General features: G+C 41.5%; 2 protein-coding genes across 4 annotated transcripts in view; one reads left to right on the forward strand and one right to left on the reverse strand.

Annotated features, from left to right (window-relative positions):
* The window catches only part of LOC147050099 (calcium-activated potassium channel subunit alpha-1a), a 105,338-nt gene that overhangs the window by 71,714 nt on the left and 20,515 nt on the right, over positions 1-13,109 (forward strand). The window contains exons 17-23 of the mRNA XM_085922108.1: positions 1,095-1,181; positions 1,244-1,320; positions 5,384-5,557; positions 8,955-8,987; positions 9,303-9,383; positions 10,696-11,034; positions 12,845-12,938. Of these exons, the coding sequence (XP_085778234.1) occupies positions 1,095-1,181; positions 1,244-1,320; positions 5,384-5,557; positions 8,955-8,987; positions 9,303-9,383; positions 10,696-11,034; positions 12,845-12,938 (885 nt within the window). The remainder of the gene's footprint in view (positions 1-1,094; positions 1,182-1,243; positions 1,321-5,383; positions 5,558-8,954; positions 8,988-9,302; positions 9,384-10,695; positions 11,035-12,844; positions 12,939-13,109) is intronic.
* lrmda (leucine rich melanocyte differentiation associated) overlaps positions 1-13,109 on the reverse strand; it is a 266,124-nt gene that overhangs the window by 56,650 nt on the left and 196,365 nt on the right. For 2 of the 3 annotated variants that reach the window (XR_015067404.1, XR_015067398.1), the window contains one exon: positions 7,031-7,567. The exons of the other annotated variant lie outside the window; for it this stretch is intronic. The gene's annotated coding sequence lies outside the window, so the exon portion shown is untranslated. Of the gene's footprint in view, positions 1-7,030; positions 7,568-13,109 lie in introns of those variants that run through there. 3 annotated transcript variants of the gene reach the window in all.

Below are 13,109 nucleotides of genomic sequence, written 5' to 3' on the forward strand. Positions count from 1 at the left end.
ATTATTAGAGTGTGGCAGAGTCCAGAGGAAAGATATTACACTACAAATTTATTTTAAATATACAACAAATGTCAAAATCTGATCAAGAGTCTTTCATCTGGACTCATGTTGTGGGGGAGTGTGACCTTCGAGGTCTGTGAATTCTGTGTTTTGTTCAATTTGATTTCACACTCACATCATTGATGACTGTTGCCCACAGGTAACCATTAATGACCCGTGTGTGTGTGTGCGTGCGTGCGTGCGCGTGTGAGTGCGTGAGTGAGTGAGTGTGTGTGTGTGTGTGTGTGTGTGCGCGCGTATGAGTGTGTGATGTTTCTTCTTCATGTCAGTCTAATTAATGGGGAATGATACAGCCATTTACAGTACAGTCACACTCCCATCCTGTTGTACTTTCATATTTTCATATAAAGTAAACGTGTAAATCAATATTTAAATCAGTTTTTACAAACTAAACTAAATAATGTTTTTTTTTATTAGAATGAGAGGATTCACTACTGTTCATTCCCTTGCATCCCACTGTCTTAGAATAACATACTATAATCATTTTTATCATAATACAAATCAGTAGTCATGTCTACCTGTGTCATCACAATATTTGTCCAAGTGATGATAAGTAAAAAAAATTAAAATCCTCTGTGAGTTCATATTGTGTTCCTCTGTATGATTAACATCCACAAATACTCCCTGACAGATAAGGCTGCTGGGAAAGTAGAAAATCACTACTTAAATGAATTTGTAAATGCATTTTAAATACACATTCAAACAAATAGTCTGTATTTCAATGTAGCAGTAGCCGTGTTACTTCTGCTTTGCTTTAATTGAAACTAGTCGGAGTGGTAGCCACTCTGGTCAAATGACCCACAGTTGGAGGAGGCTTGCGAAAATGTTTTAAAATAGCTTTAAATAATATCAACAAAAAATTTATCGATATTAAATGTTTTATCTGGCCAATGAGTTGACCCCTCCCTTGACTTTATGATGAAAGTGTGTATGTACCATTCCTCTTGATTAGCATGTGATGTCAGCCGTAAGCATGAGCATTGTCCCTACAAAAATAATGAGCGCTTTGTTCTATTATGTTTCTCCCTCCCCAGTATCCTCATCAACCCAGGCAACCATGTCAAGATGCAGGAAGGAACGCTGGGCTTTTTTATTGCCAGTGATGCAAAGGAAGTCAAGAGGTAAATGCTGATAGTTCCCTGTTGCTTGAAGACGTACTCAAGATTCGCTTGTGTCATTCCAGAGCTTTTTTCTACTGCAAAGCTTGTCACGATGACATCACCGACCCCAAGCGGATTAAGAAATGCGGCTGCAAACGACGTGAGTATCCCGGCCTTCACATGGTCCCTCCTTTTCTTCCCCCTCCCTTCCCTCCTCATTCCCCAACATTCCCTCGTGGATCTTTCTGTCTGCTACTTTTTCAATTTTGCTATTACGCTTCCCGTTAAGTCACTGCTGAGTGTGTTTAAAAGGTAAATACATTTTCAAATGCTGCGCTGCACATAGCATACAGTATAATCATCACTTTTACTCTTTGGCAAATATTCAGTTAGCATAATCTTTTTTAGTTTGTTTGATTTAACCATTGTGTCACTTCACTAGTCTAATGAAAATTAATAATTTATTTTACCGTACATTTCTACAGGTGTGTCTCAATGAATTGTAATATGGGATAAAAATGTATTTATTGAGACTTGCGCATTTTTAATTTGAGGAATAGGCAATATATAAAGTCAAGACAATTTGTATTTAAAAAAAATAATATTTCTTGTGTATTTTTTTAATTGTATGCATTAAATTCAAAAAGTCAATTTAGTCAATCTACATAAAGGTCAGCCGCAATACATTTCTATGAAATTATACAGTGAAGCAAACACCAAATTACAGACTGAGTGGACTCTAACAATTTGTGTACATTGTGGCAAAACTTATAATGGTTTGTTTTCACAGCGATTAATTTAGTAATATTAAAATATGAAATGTGCTAGCCACATTTCCGACACAAATAATTTGAAATAAGTTGTTGTTTCACTCGACTACCATTCACACCTCTCAAATCGATTCAACCTTACCTCTCCAGTGTATACAATTTTAAAAATCTAGTGTGATTTTGTTACCCTTCTAAACATAAATATGAACCTTCATGTGAAGTATAGCCCCTAACTCATCCAGTGAATAGCGCATATTTAGCTAAAAGGTCAGTAACAATTACATTAGTGAGATAAAGCGGCGCTCGAAAATAGAGACTCAAAATTCCCGCTTTTGTCTGTGTCACCTCAATTCATCAAGGAAATACATAGCCTGCCCACTCGCTAGAATTGGCTGACCTTTACACACCTCATTTAGACAAACTGATTTAGCGCCCCAAAAAATCTGTTCTATCATATTTGTTGGGGGTTTTTCCCCTTCCATGTTTATTTTTGACCAATGACACATTTTTTGATGTATTTCCTCCCCTTGCTGCCATTGGAAAACACCACTTAATTTTAACTACTCACTGCTAGTGATTTATTGTGAGTAAAAACCAAAGCAAATGAGTGTCCTACTCTCTTCAAAGTGTTCTTTTATTCCTCCTCCTCTCTTCCTCAGCAAATAGCACACTGTATCAATGTTGCATGTACCAGTGTAGCTTCTGCATCCCACTCCTCGCCTCTCATTTGACACTGTGCTCAAACCAGCAGCAGAAACTAGCCTTTTCATCACTGCTCCATTCAGATGGTGCTCTGAATAGGCAACGGTAGAGACCGTGACACGGTGACCAAACACCACTAACCAACACACACACTCAGTGAATCCATTTACACACTCCAGGAAAGTCCTCAAGAAATGCAATGCACATGTGAGATGTACACATAGACCTAAGCTATGAAGTGAGGTTTAAATCTGTCAGGAAGTTTTGTGTGTGATCGAGCTTCGTGGGAACTTTTCTAAAATCCCACCAAGCACACCCTACAAAAAAAAATCAAAAAAATCAACCAATCAAACCAATATGGGCTAACCTTTCGAGGTCATCTCAGCAACTGTCAGGTTATTGCTGGTCAGTTTCAATTGTCAAATTAATAGCTGGCCACTAGATGGTGTTATAGTGCCAGGAAATGCAATCCCATCAAATATTCAGTGGGAAGGCATGCAGCAAATGTGAATTTAGTATTAAAATAGAGATTTGAATTTATGACATAAAATGGTCAATGCACCTCAAATGTATCAAACTGTCGCTTTATTTCTATCACATCGGTGTTTCTGCATTGCCAGATCCACATTCGGCGTAGGCCTGATTCTAATTTGTGGTTATCAATTTTTAAGCGTCGTCTTCACGTCCAAAATTGTTGGGGATTGTTGCGCTCAAAGCGTGGAGTGTAAATCCAGCCATTAGTTTGTCATCATCCTCTAGGCGGAAATCTGCGTCTTTGTGAAAAGTCAGAAGACATTGTCAGCGTGTCTGTGTCGTGTTCTCCATTACTCCACAGCACACTTACCATGTGTCAATTCTCACTGGAACATAACATACGTTGACTGTGGCCCCAGTGACCCCCCCCCCCCCCCCCACCACCACCACCTCGAGTGAAAACTCTGAACTGCAGAAGTTCCGGCATGACCCAATAGCCTCGCCGCTCTTGTCTGCCATTCTCTCCAAACTGCTTCATGACTGTGAACAGTTACCTTTGCCCCCCCCCCCCCCCCTCGTCGCTGAGACCCAAACGACTTTCTTTCTGCATGTTCTATAAGGCCACACGCATGCACGCACGGGATTTGGATGATCCCCGAAAACCCGCGTGTCCCATTCTCTCCTCGGCCTGGAAACGTAGGGTTTCATTCAGGATGTTATTGTCGTACGTGCGTCAAAGTCAAGTCAAAGATGAGCCGCGAGTGTCAAGGCGCCAGACGGTATTAGTTGGCCGTCACTTTGCACCTGGCCAATGAGAGAATGGGGAGCGGTGACAGAGTCACGGTAATCTCGAGACGCTACTCAGGGGACTTTCACTCCCGCTTCCCTTGGGCTTCGGGGCTTCACACGCAGGCAGACCAGATACGAGTGTGACAGCATTTCAGCTGCAATACTGTTGATTGGCACCAATTATGTGTTTTAATCAAGTAATCATAGAGCAGTATGTTAGATGATGCATTTTTTTTTGCATAAACAGAAAATTATTTGAATGGTCGATAAAAAGCAAATTGTCAAAAATGCAAAATGTCAGGAAGTAATTTTTCATAGGTTTTGATGAGAGATTTTTATAAAAATACTCATCTTTAATATAAGCATAATGATAAATGGTAAATATTTTATTTGTGTAAAAGGCTTCCCATAATGTTTACCTAACATTTTGATTGTACAATCGTAAGCATTTCTATGAATCTTTTTTTTTAAGTTTCATATAATAATAATAATAATAATTATCATTATAATAATAATTATAATGCATGTAATTAATTTAAGAACAACAGCAGAAACGAGCCTACATTAACATAATCATGCAGCCCACTGGAAAACGTAGTTTTTTTCCGTTTGTTTAAAAAAGTAAAATAATAATAATAATAATAATAATAATTTATGTAAATAATTAAAGAACAATGACACATCATAATGACATCATCACGCAGCCCATTGAAAAGCCTGCATTGTTTTTTTTCCATTTGTTTTAAATAGTAAACTTGTTAGTGATTTAGATTTAAAGAATGGCCCAAAACAACATGTCAACATGCTTATCAGACAGAACATATTTGTAAAGTCCCAGAAAATAAACGCCCCTGCAACACATAATGCACGTTAGAGTGAAGCTTCCCTTTGGGCGTGGAGCAGTGAAACTTCATTTGTGCAAGCGACAGCATGAGTTGGCACGTGCGGCACCGCCCGTAGAATAGTGCCATGCCATTTTTTGGACCGAGGCGCTTCTGTAGCGCTGCTGCATGATGGGATACAGGTACGTGCTCCGCTCTTCTTAGACCCAGTGGTTTGCGGGATGTCAATGTAAAATGTATGACAAGTTTGAGGTTTGCTGCTGAAGACATTGCTCATGCCTCTCCCCCTCCTCCCCCCTGAATGCCTCCCCCTCTTTTTCCTCACCCTCTTACCACTCTTATGGTTTTGCCTTTTTGACCTGTTTTGGCCTTAGCACGCAGCTTGACCCCCTGAACCGCGCCAATTAATTCATTCGTGTCTTGACTTTGATGGGACAAGCTGAGCGTCACAACAAGAGCTTAGTGTAAATCTCGTGTGAACTTGACTCAATTGGGCATGTTGGTTTCACGGACGGGGGTTCAAGTCTGCTAAGGCCTGCACATTCTGATGAAGTGACCTTCCGACTTCCTCCCTGGATGAATAGTTTCTCCTCTTGCCATTAACCTGCTGCTTCTCCTCTCCTCTCATCCTGACACGTGACTGTAGCCAAGATGTCCGTCTACAAGCGAATGAAACTGGCATGTTGTTTTGATTGCGGCCGTTCAGAGCGAGACTGCTCTTGCATGTCAGGCAGTGTACATAGTAACATGGACACCCTTCAGAGGGCCTACCCACTTTCCTCTGTGTCTGTTCATGATTGCGCAACCACGTTACGTGCCTGTAAGTGACACCGCCCAACACATGTTGTTACGTGTCGTCTGTGACCTGTGCTTCCATGTGTGTCGTTACCATGCGCTACAGCTACCGTAACGTGTAGCACACGTGTGTACACGTGTTGCGGTGACGTTGTCCACGTGCAGTTGTGGTCCCATTACTTTGTATAGATGTGGATTTGTGGCATAATTCACCTTTGGTTTCTTTTGTAATTGTCGATCACTGTTCTTCAGGCTAATGGTGTCCCTGGCTAGCTAGCAGTCTTTCTGTCTATCTTTCTATCAGTCTTTCTGTCTGTCTGTCTATTTATCCAAAAGTTAAAAACATTTGTGTTTAGGTTTGTGGATATGTGTCTCAGTTGTCTATAGATAGCAGATAGCAATCGCTAGTTTTTGCTCTCTTTCAATCACTTTCCAACTCTCTTATCTATCTATCCTTTATTGTATGTTGATTGCTAGCTAGCACTTCTTCTGTACTTTTATTGGGGTTTTTGTCTTCATTTATTTATCATGCTCATTTAGTTTCACTCAGTGTATCGTGTGTTTTGGTGGGTGTGTGGTGTTGTGGCTCTGTGGTGCTGCTGTATTGTACAATACTGTAGATGGCCAGCTAGCTATCGCATGCTGCATTTCGTCATGCAGTTCTGTGATAAAAAAAAATCACTTCTGGAGATTGACTGTTGTGTTTTGGATGATTGTTGACTATTTAAGGTAAGATGTGTGTCCGGGAAGAATGGACATAATGTTTAATTGTACAGGTTTATTCTGCAATATAATGGTTTGTTATTATTATGCAATGTACATTTGATGTAGCAAACCCAGAGTTCACTTTTTTTTAAGTTTATATTTTTGTTAGTTAGCATTGTGTTTCTTTCATGTTTTTGTTGGCCAACTTCAAATGAAAGATTTAGGACAATAAAATAAGACGATCGCCCCTAAGTTATGTTGTAATATCGCTGGTCTCACAGATCAGAGTTGGTTCACACTGTCTATCTCCGTGTTTAACAATATTATCATCCCAAAGAGAACACCAGTAGAAAACACGAAATGAAAAACAAAAACAAGATGTTGGTTTGATAGGGATATTGTGATCGCACAAAGTGGGCAAATCGCCTCTCTGCCGCTTGCTCTTGAGAGGGTTGGAACGACTAAATTGTGTGTCAATTAGACATGGCAGCGGTAGGCCTGGCTATCAAAGCCCGGGCCTCCAACGTGCAGATCTGATTTCCTCTTCAGCATTCTGCCGACGTCGGCCGACTCAGCCTAGATTAATGTCAAACGTGCCATGATGAGTTTAGTTTGGCCCCGTGTACTTCGGCACTGCGCTGGTATCCCTCGGTACCAATTACTGGCCATTACATGGTTACTGATCTCACTTCTCCCTCGAGCCCCTTGTAGAATTTCAGGAAAGCCTCCCCTTCCTTGGACACCCCCCCCCCCCGTCTCCTTCCCCCCATCTGTATGAACAAAGTGAGTTTTAGCGAAGGAATGCTTGTCAAGTTGAGGATTACTGGATTTACTCTTGCCATTTCCTGTTCTTCATTCTACGACCAGATAAGACATCTTTATATGTGATGACTTCATGTCTTCTTGTGCATCTGGAGTAGATTTTCTTTGGCCGGAAAACTTTTACTGCTTGCACTATTTAGGCAAATTTGTCGGGCTAAGTTGCTATGGAATCCCGTGATTGTTGGTGACTGCCACTGATTTGGGTTATATTAGCCGATATTAGTTACTTATTTTTTATTACTCATAGTTTCCCATGTACTGATTGAGTGTGCAGCTGAAGTGAACAAAAACAGATATGCTAAATAATTTTCAGACATCGGAGCTGCGTATTTTGTATGCAAGACAAAATGACACCAAAGTTCCAGAGACATTTTTACAAACATTGTAACATGTTTACAAAAAACAAAAACAAAATACTGAATACCTGATTGTAATGCCAAAATGTTGCCAAGACGATGTACACAATTCTCATAGCAGTCTCAGGTCTGTTTTATGTCCTGATCACCAACTGTTGAGATACAAAAGATGATATCATGAAAAGTCCGGATGAGGAACAAGGGGTGCGGTCTTGTATTATTTGGCTCTATATCGAAGGCTTTTCCGTGACCTTCCATCGGTGCATACCAGCATGCGTCTTGCCTCTCCTCGTGCATCTGCATCTGATTGCTGGAGACCTTATCTCTCCCGACACCGAAATTATGTTTTCATTTTCCCGGCCCGGCTGGTCCGTCACTAAACTTGCCCTGACAGCTGCTGTCCACCAGGCAGACTAGGAAACAAACCCCCCCACCCAGCTTTCCCTCGATGCTAGCCGGTTAGTCCGCCGTTTTGGTGGCGCGGGCAAATCGCTACGGACAGATGCCAGGGCCACTGTGGGTTGTTGTATGAGGATCTGTGTCAGAGGCCAGCCTTAGGCGCTCATTGTGACCTTTAGTGATAGAAAAGACTTTGAGTTGAGAGTGTCAGCGCTGCCCAGTTGAGTTAAGTGTCCACTATGTTTATTCCGTGTCTCCTGAGTCAGGGTCGCGTATGATATAATGGAACTGGATAATTACACTGCTAAACACAAACATCTGAACCATGACAAACTCGATTTGATTTCTACACAAAACTCAGCAAAGTTTCACATTTCTGGCAGTATGTCAGATTTAGACAAGTATATATCAGATAAAGAGAACTTGGAGGATTTACCATTTCCGCAGCTGTCATCCTGGCTCTAATACTAACCCAGAAAACTGATTAATGACCCCAATTTTATGTGCATTCAACAGTTCCAGAAAGGTGGCAGTGTAAACGGGAACGCGGGTTCAGGAAAACCACTTTTTGAAAAATATATTTGGGATGGGCATCATCATCAATTGTTTGGCCCAAACCTTTCCCTTATTAAAATGCTATTTTTTGCCATCTAAATTAATATTTGAAAAAATTATATATCATTGAATTTTCTGATTAGGATTCCATAAAATGCCCATTTCTAATACATATCATTGTTCAGATAGATTTGTTCACTGTCTTGCATTGTTCCACTGATTTCATTGAGCATATATCATATTCAAGTGTTTTCTAATTGTTCACATCAATCGTGGTTAGTTTTAAAATGTTATATATAGCTTTTTAGATTTAATTGTAGATGAAGCACAGCACATCCTGACAATGGACAAATCATTTCATTTCCCTTTTATGAAGCGCATTCCACAAATCATCCTCATTGTGTTTTCCTCATTCATTTACTTACATTCCGAATTCATTTCTATTAGTCTGATGTATGCATTGATGTCTTTCATTTCATTTCCATGCCACACTCTTACGTTGATGCCTCTTATTTCCTACTGTGTGCTTCACGGCATCCTTTCTCCCCCCGTGTGACCTGCCACTTGTCTTTGCATTCTCCTCAGCCAAATATAAGTATAACGGATATGTCAGATCACGTAAGTGTGTTTCTCTGTCCTTCCCCGTTCGGATCTATAGGCCCTGTTAAATGTAACACGATTAGTACTGACAGTTTCCTCCCAGTCTAATGTTCCCTTAGCATGTAACCCTTTCGTATTTTTTTTGTTTAAACAGTGTTGCAACCAGTATAACTTTGAAAACACTGTTAATACCTAATGCAACCAGAAATAATGTTATTTTTCTATATTGATAGATTGTAAAGCTTTGTGTAAGAAATGGCTTTGTGTTCAATAATAATAATAACAACTTGGCGTTCCATGAACCATTGTTCTTTTGTATTGTGCTGCATCTAGCAGCAGATGGCGCTACAACACCAGGGAACAGTGGAAGCCAAAAAGAGACTGGTGTTCGATTCAAAGCTGATTGCAATTTAGGTAAATAATTGTCACTTCTGGTTAAGAATAAAAGTAAAAGGTTTTCTATATAAGTCATTGTATAATTTAATATGACCTTTTATTGTTTTGTGTAGAAATATATTGCTATCTAAGGTGTTTGTTTACACTCCTTTAATCATTTGCCGCAATCATAATATTAATGTGATTTATTTATTTATTTATTTAATTTTTATCCAATTGTAGCAAAAACCCAGGGTGGAAATACCATTTCTTGTGCAGACGTATAGTGAATGAAGAAAAACTTTGCCCGCGCAGGCAATGCCAAAAAACAAAAGCCAGCTTCCCTCACATGCTAAAGTCAACATTTTCCGTTGTTCTTCATCCATTTGCACACGCCGCGGTAGCGTCATGTGATTAGCATTTCAGGAAGGGACAGTTGCCGTCTGGCTTGTTCAGAAAGCACAGTGGAGCTGCCAAGGAGGCTGAGCGTGCTCTAATGCTGTACATGTTTGACAAGGGCCAGATGAATCCAGGAGCTATCGGTGGCGCCCTGTAAATCAAGGAGGCAGCTGACTGCTGGGATAAACGTCTGTTTATCGCCCGGGGCCACCCAAGCATGCTCTGTCCTCCAAAAGGACCAACCGGCCACCCTCCCACCCAAGGCAGGAAAAGGCCTCTGCCAGCCGACTTTACAAGCATAGATTTGACTCGTCTCCCTGCCTCGCTTTCCTGTCGAGCGCCTCGACCCCGTTAGTGTGTTGAGTATGTGACAATTTATTGTCATATTAAACCAAACAGGATGTCTCGAGACACACGGGACAACTGAAGCTGCGCAATTTTAATTCAAAGTGGTTCCTTCCCCATGTTGAATGCTTTTAAATGAGTGCTATCATAAATTATGAGTTCACGTTGTGTATGTTGACGTGACAAAACATCTAACGTCATATGACTGGCTGCGTTTCTCCCGTGCTTTGTTTCAGCGGAGGGCCTTGTAATTAATTCACGTTTGTCACAAATGCAAAGTAAAAATCGTCACATGCGGGCAGATGACAAGACGATAAGAAAAGTCAGATTACAAAGAAATGATAGTGCCTGCTTATTTTAGCTTTTAAAAACTGAAATAAATGCCCTGTACGTCAGCTAAGCTATTCTTTATTCTTTTGCACAACATGAGCCTTGTCGGATATTTAAACTGTCGTTTTCATTTCATAGTCGTTGACTTTTCTCTGAAATCCCAGATAAAACAATGTGATTACATGAATAAATAATTTCAATGTGTTGATTTATAATTGCTTATATAAAAGCATCCCTAAAGCTTCTCTTACACTTTGTATTCTTCATTGTTTGACAGTAACGGATGACGTTAGACCGTCTTTTCAAAAACGATCCGTTAAAACCAGCGGCTGCCCTTCCACCGCCATCACCTCAAACGCTTTCTCGCCCAACGCCCTGCAAAGCAACCAGAACGCCTCGGTTAAGCCAGGCGCCATCAACATCCCCCTTGTTAATAACCGTAAAGGAAGTCTGCTTCCCACGCCTGCGGCTCGCCATACCAAACTGCGCCTCAGTATCTCGGTGCCAGAAGACGCCAGATCCTTGGCGGAGAGTCGGCTGAACCGGGCCCGCAGTCTGCCGGTGAAATACCGCTACCACCCCAGTAATGCCATGCTGCACAGTCACAGTAGCCACTGTAGGTTGCCCCCTAAGCGGGATGCATCAGTTGGTAGCCTGCCTGTGCTGTTTGCTGCATGATGGTTCACTCCGCCAGGGCTGCGACTCTTTTCTTCCCCGCTTCTTTGCACGGTTTTAGCAGCCATCAGGCTGAGGGGTTGTGAGTAGCCCGTAGCTTGGAGACTGAGCTTTGGGTGTTGAGATACTACATTTGATTTGACTTGCTATGTAGTGCTAGGGATGGGCAGTCAAAGAACTATTCCTGAATGTTTGAGAATTTCCTTTTCATATATATTCAAACATGCAAGCCAAAATTCCATCTTTGGCTTTGAAGCATGAGTTAGAGGTAGTGATGAGAAAATGAAGCTTCAAATTGGATTCATGAACAACTTGTGTATTTCTTGACTCCTGCAGATGGCACTGTTGTTTTTTTAAATTAAAGGCTTTAAGAAATGGCTTTCATCCAAAGTAAGTGCCATCTCGAGGAGCCAAAAATACAACTGGTTCATGAAGCAAATTTGAAGCTTCACTTTGTGATCACTGGCTTTAGGGGACATCACTGTTTTCACTTTAGGTTGTAGGTTCCCAGTTCAGAATAATCCAAGACAAACTCCTTTGGTCTTCCTGTTTACTATTTGTTTCACCTCGTTTAGGCAGCAAATTACTTGGGTCTGAATTAACTGCGCCCCCTGTTGGAAAATCCATCGTGACTGCATATTGTTGTTTACCCTGCCCATCCTTAGTATGATCTCTAGGCTGATATCATTTTGTGTGGTCCATTTTAAATAATGACATGACCTTGATGGTTAACAAATGAGAAGTTGTGGTGAAATTAGCAGCAACGGATGACACAAAGTAAGTAAGGGTAAACAACTTTTATGCAGCTGCTTTCTTTGTGTCCTCTGATTTGTGCTAAGATCACGTGCTCTTATTGATTTCTAACCCAAGGACTAATACAGGTGTGCAGTGGTGCAGCCAGAAGGATGTCTGGTAGAAGCTCTTAAACGCAGACAGTAGTGAAGATCAGACTAGTGCCGGGCCTGACCTCACTTTGGTTGCTCTTCCTTGTCCTTTCAGTCTGGGAAACTCTTGCAAAGTGCTTACGACCAAAGTGTCAACCCCCCAAAATTGAATATTTAATCTTACACGCATCATTAATTCCCAAGCTAGTCTTGACCTTCGTCTGCTGGAGGGTTATTTGTCCTTACTAGCCGCTTCTGACATGTCTAGCCCACTAATTCATCCCCCTGTTAGCGTGTCCTTCATAATGTGTGTGGAGTGTTCTCTTGGCATGGAGGTAGACCAGTAGAAGAGCCATTTTCTGCGCTAGAACCGGAATAATGGGCCGGATAGGCTTTTTAGCCCCCCAAAAATGAGCCACCGTAAGATCCATCGCCATAACCTCCTTTTACTTTATCTCATTGTCATTGCTTTTGACCACGACCCACTGACAATGCCAATCTCTAGCATCACATGGCAGTTAATGGTGTAGGTAGGCATGGTCACTCTGATGCAGACTGCTAGAGGTCCAAAAAGCCAGGTGCACCTAATGCAAAAAAAAACATAAGGCCCTTAGGTCCTTTGGTCATTTTCACGTCATCAATTGGTTTTTCTCCGGGGTTGTCTCCTGCCTTAAAGATTCCCCCGTTACTAATAATCGATCTTGGTTTTTCTTCGAGTTATTAATTTACCCTTTTCTTTCTGTTCACCTTTGTTGTGTTTGCTATGATTGAGTGTTGACAGTTTATTTGTTTAGTTTCATGTCAGGTCCAGCTCACTTCCCCATCCGTCTCTGTCTCTGTTCTGACACTGCGCGCGTGTGTTTGCAGTCGAAGACGAGCATCCGTCAACGCTGTCACCCAAAAAAAAGCAGCGCAACGGAGGGATGCGGAACTCGCCCAACTGCTCTCCCAAAATGATGAGGTAAGAGACGCTTGCGTTCGCCTCGCCGTCTTCAAATGGGGAGGAAGCCAGATGCAGGGGGAATGGCGGGAGGGATAGATGGAAAGACAGCAGACACTTCAGAGGTGATGCTGCTGATGGTGGGCGTTTGGATGGCAGGCGGGAGGGGGCGCACAGAAAAATGCAACCTGA

Source organism: Syngnathus leptorhynchus, chromosome 10 (assembly GCF_054491065.1).
Source record: "Syngnathus leptorhynchus isolate UIUO chromosome 10, UIUO_Slep, whole genome shotgun sequence".
Lineage (NCBI taxonomy): Eukaryota > Metazoa > Chordata > Actinopteri > Syngnathiformes > Syngnathidae > Syngnathus > Syngnathus leptorhynchus.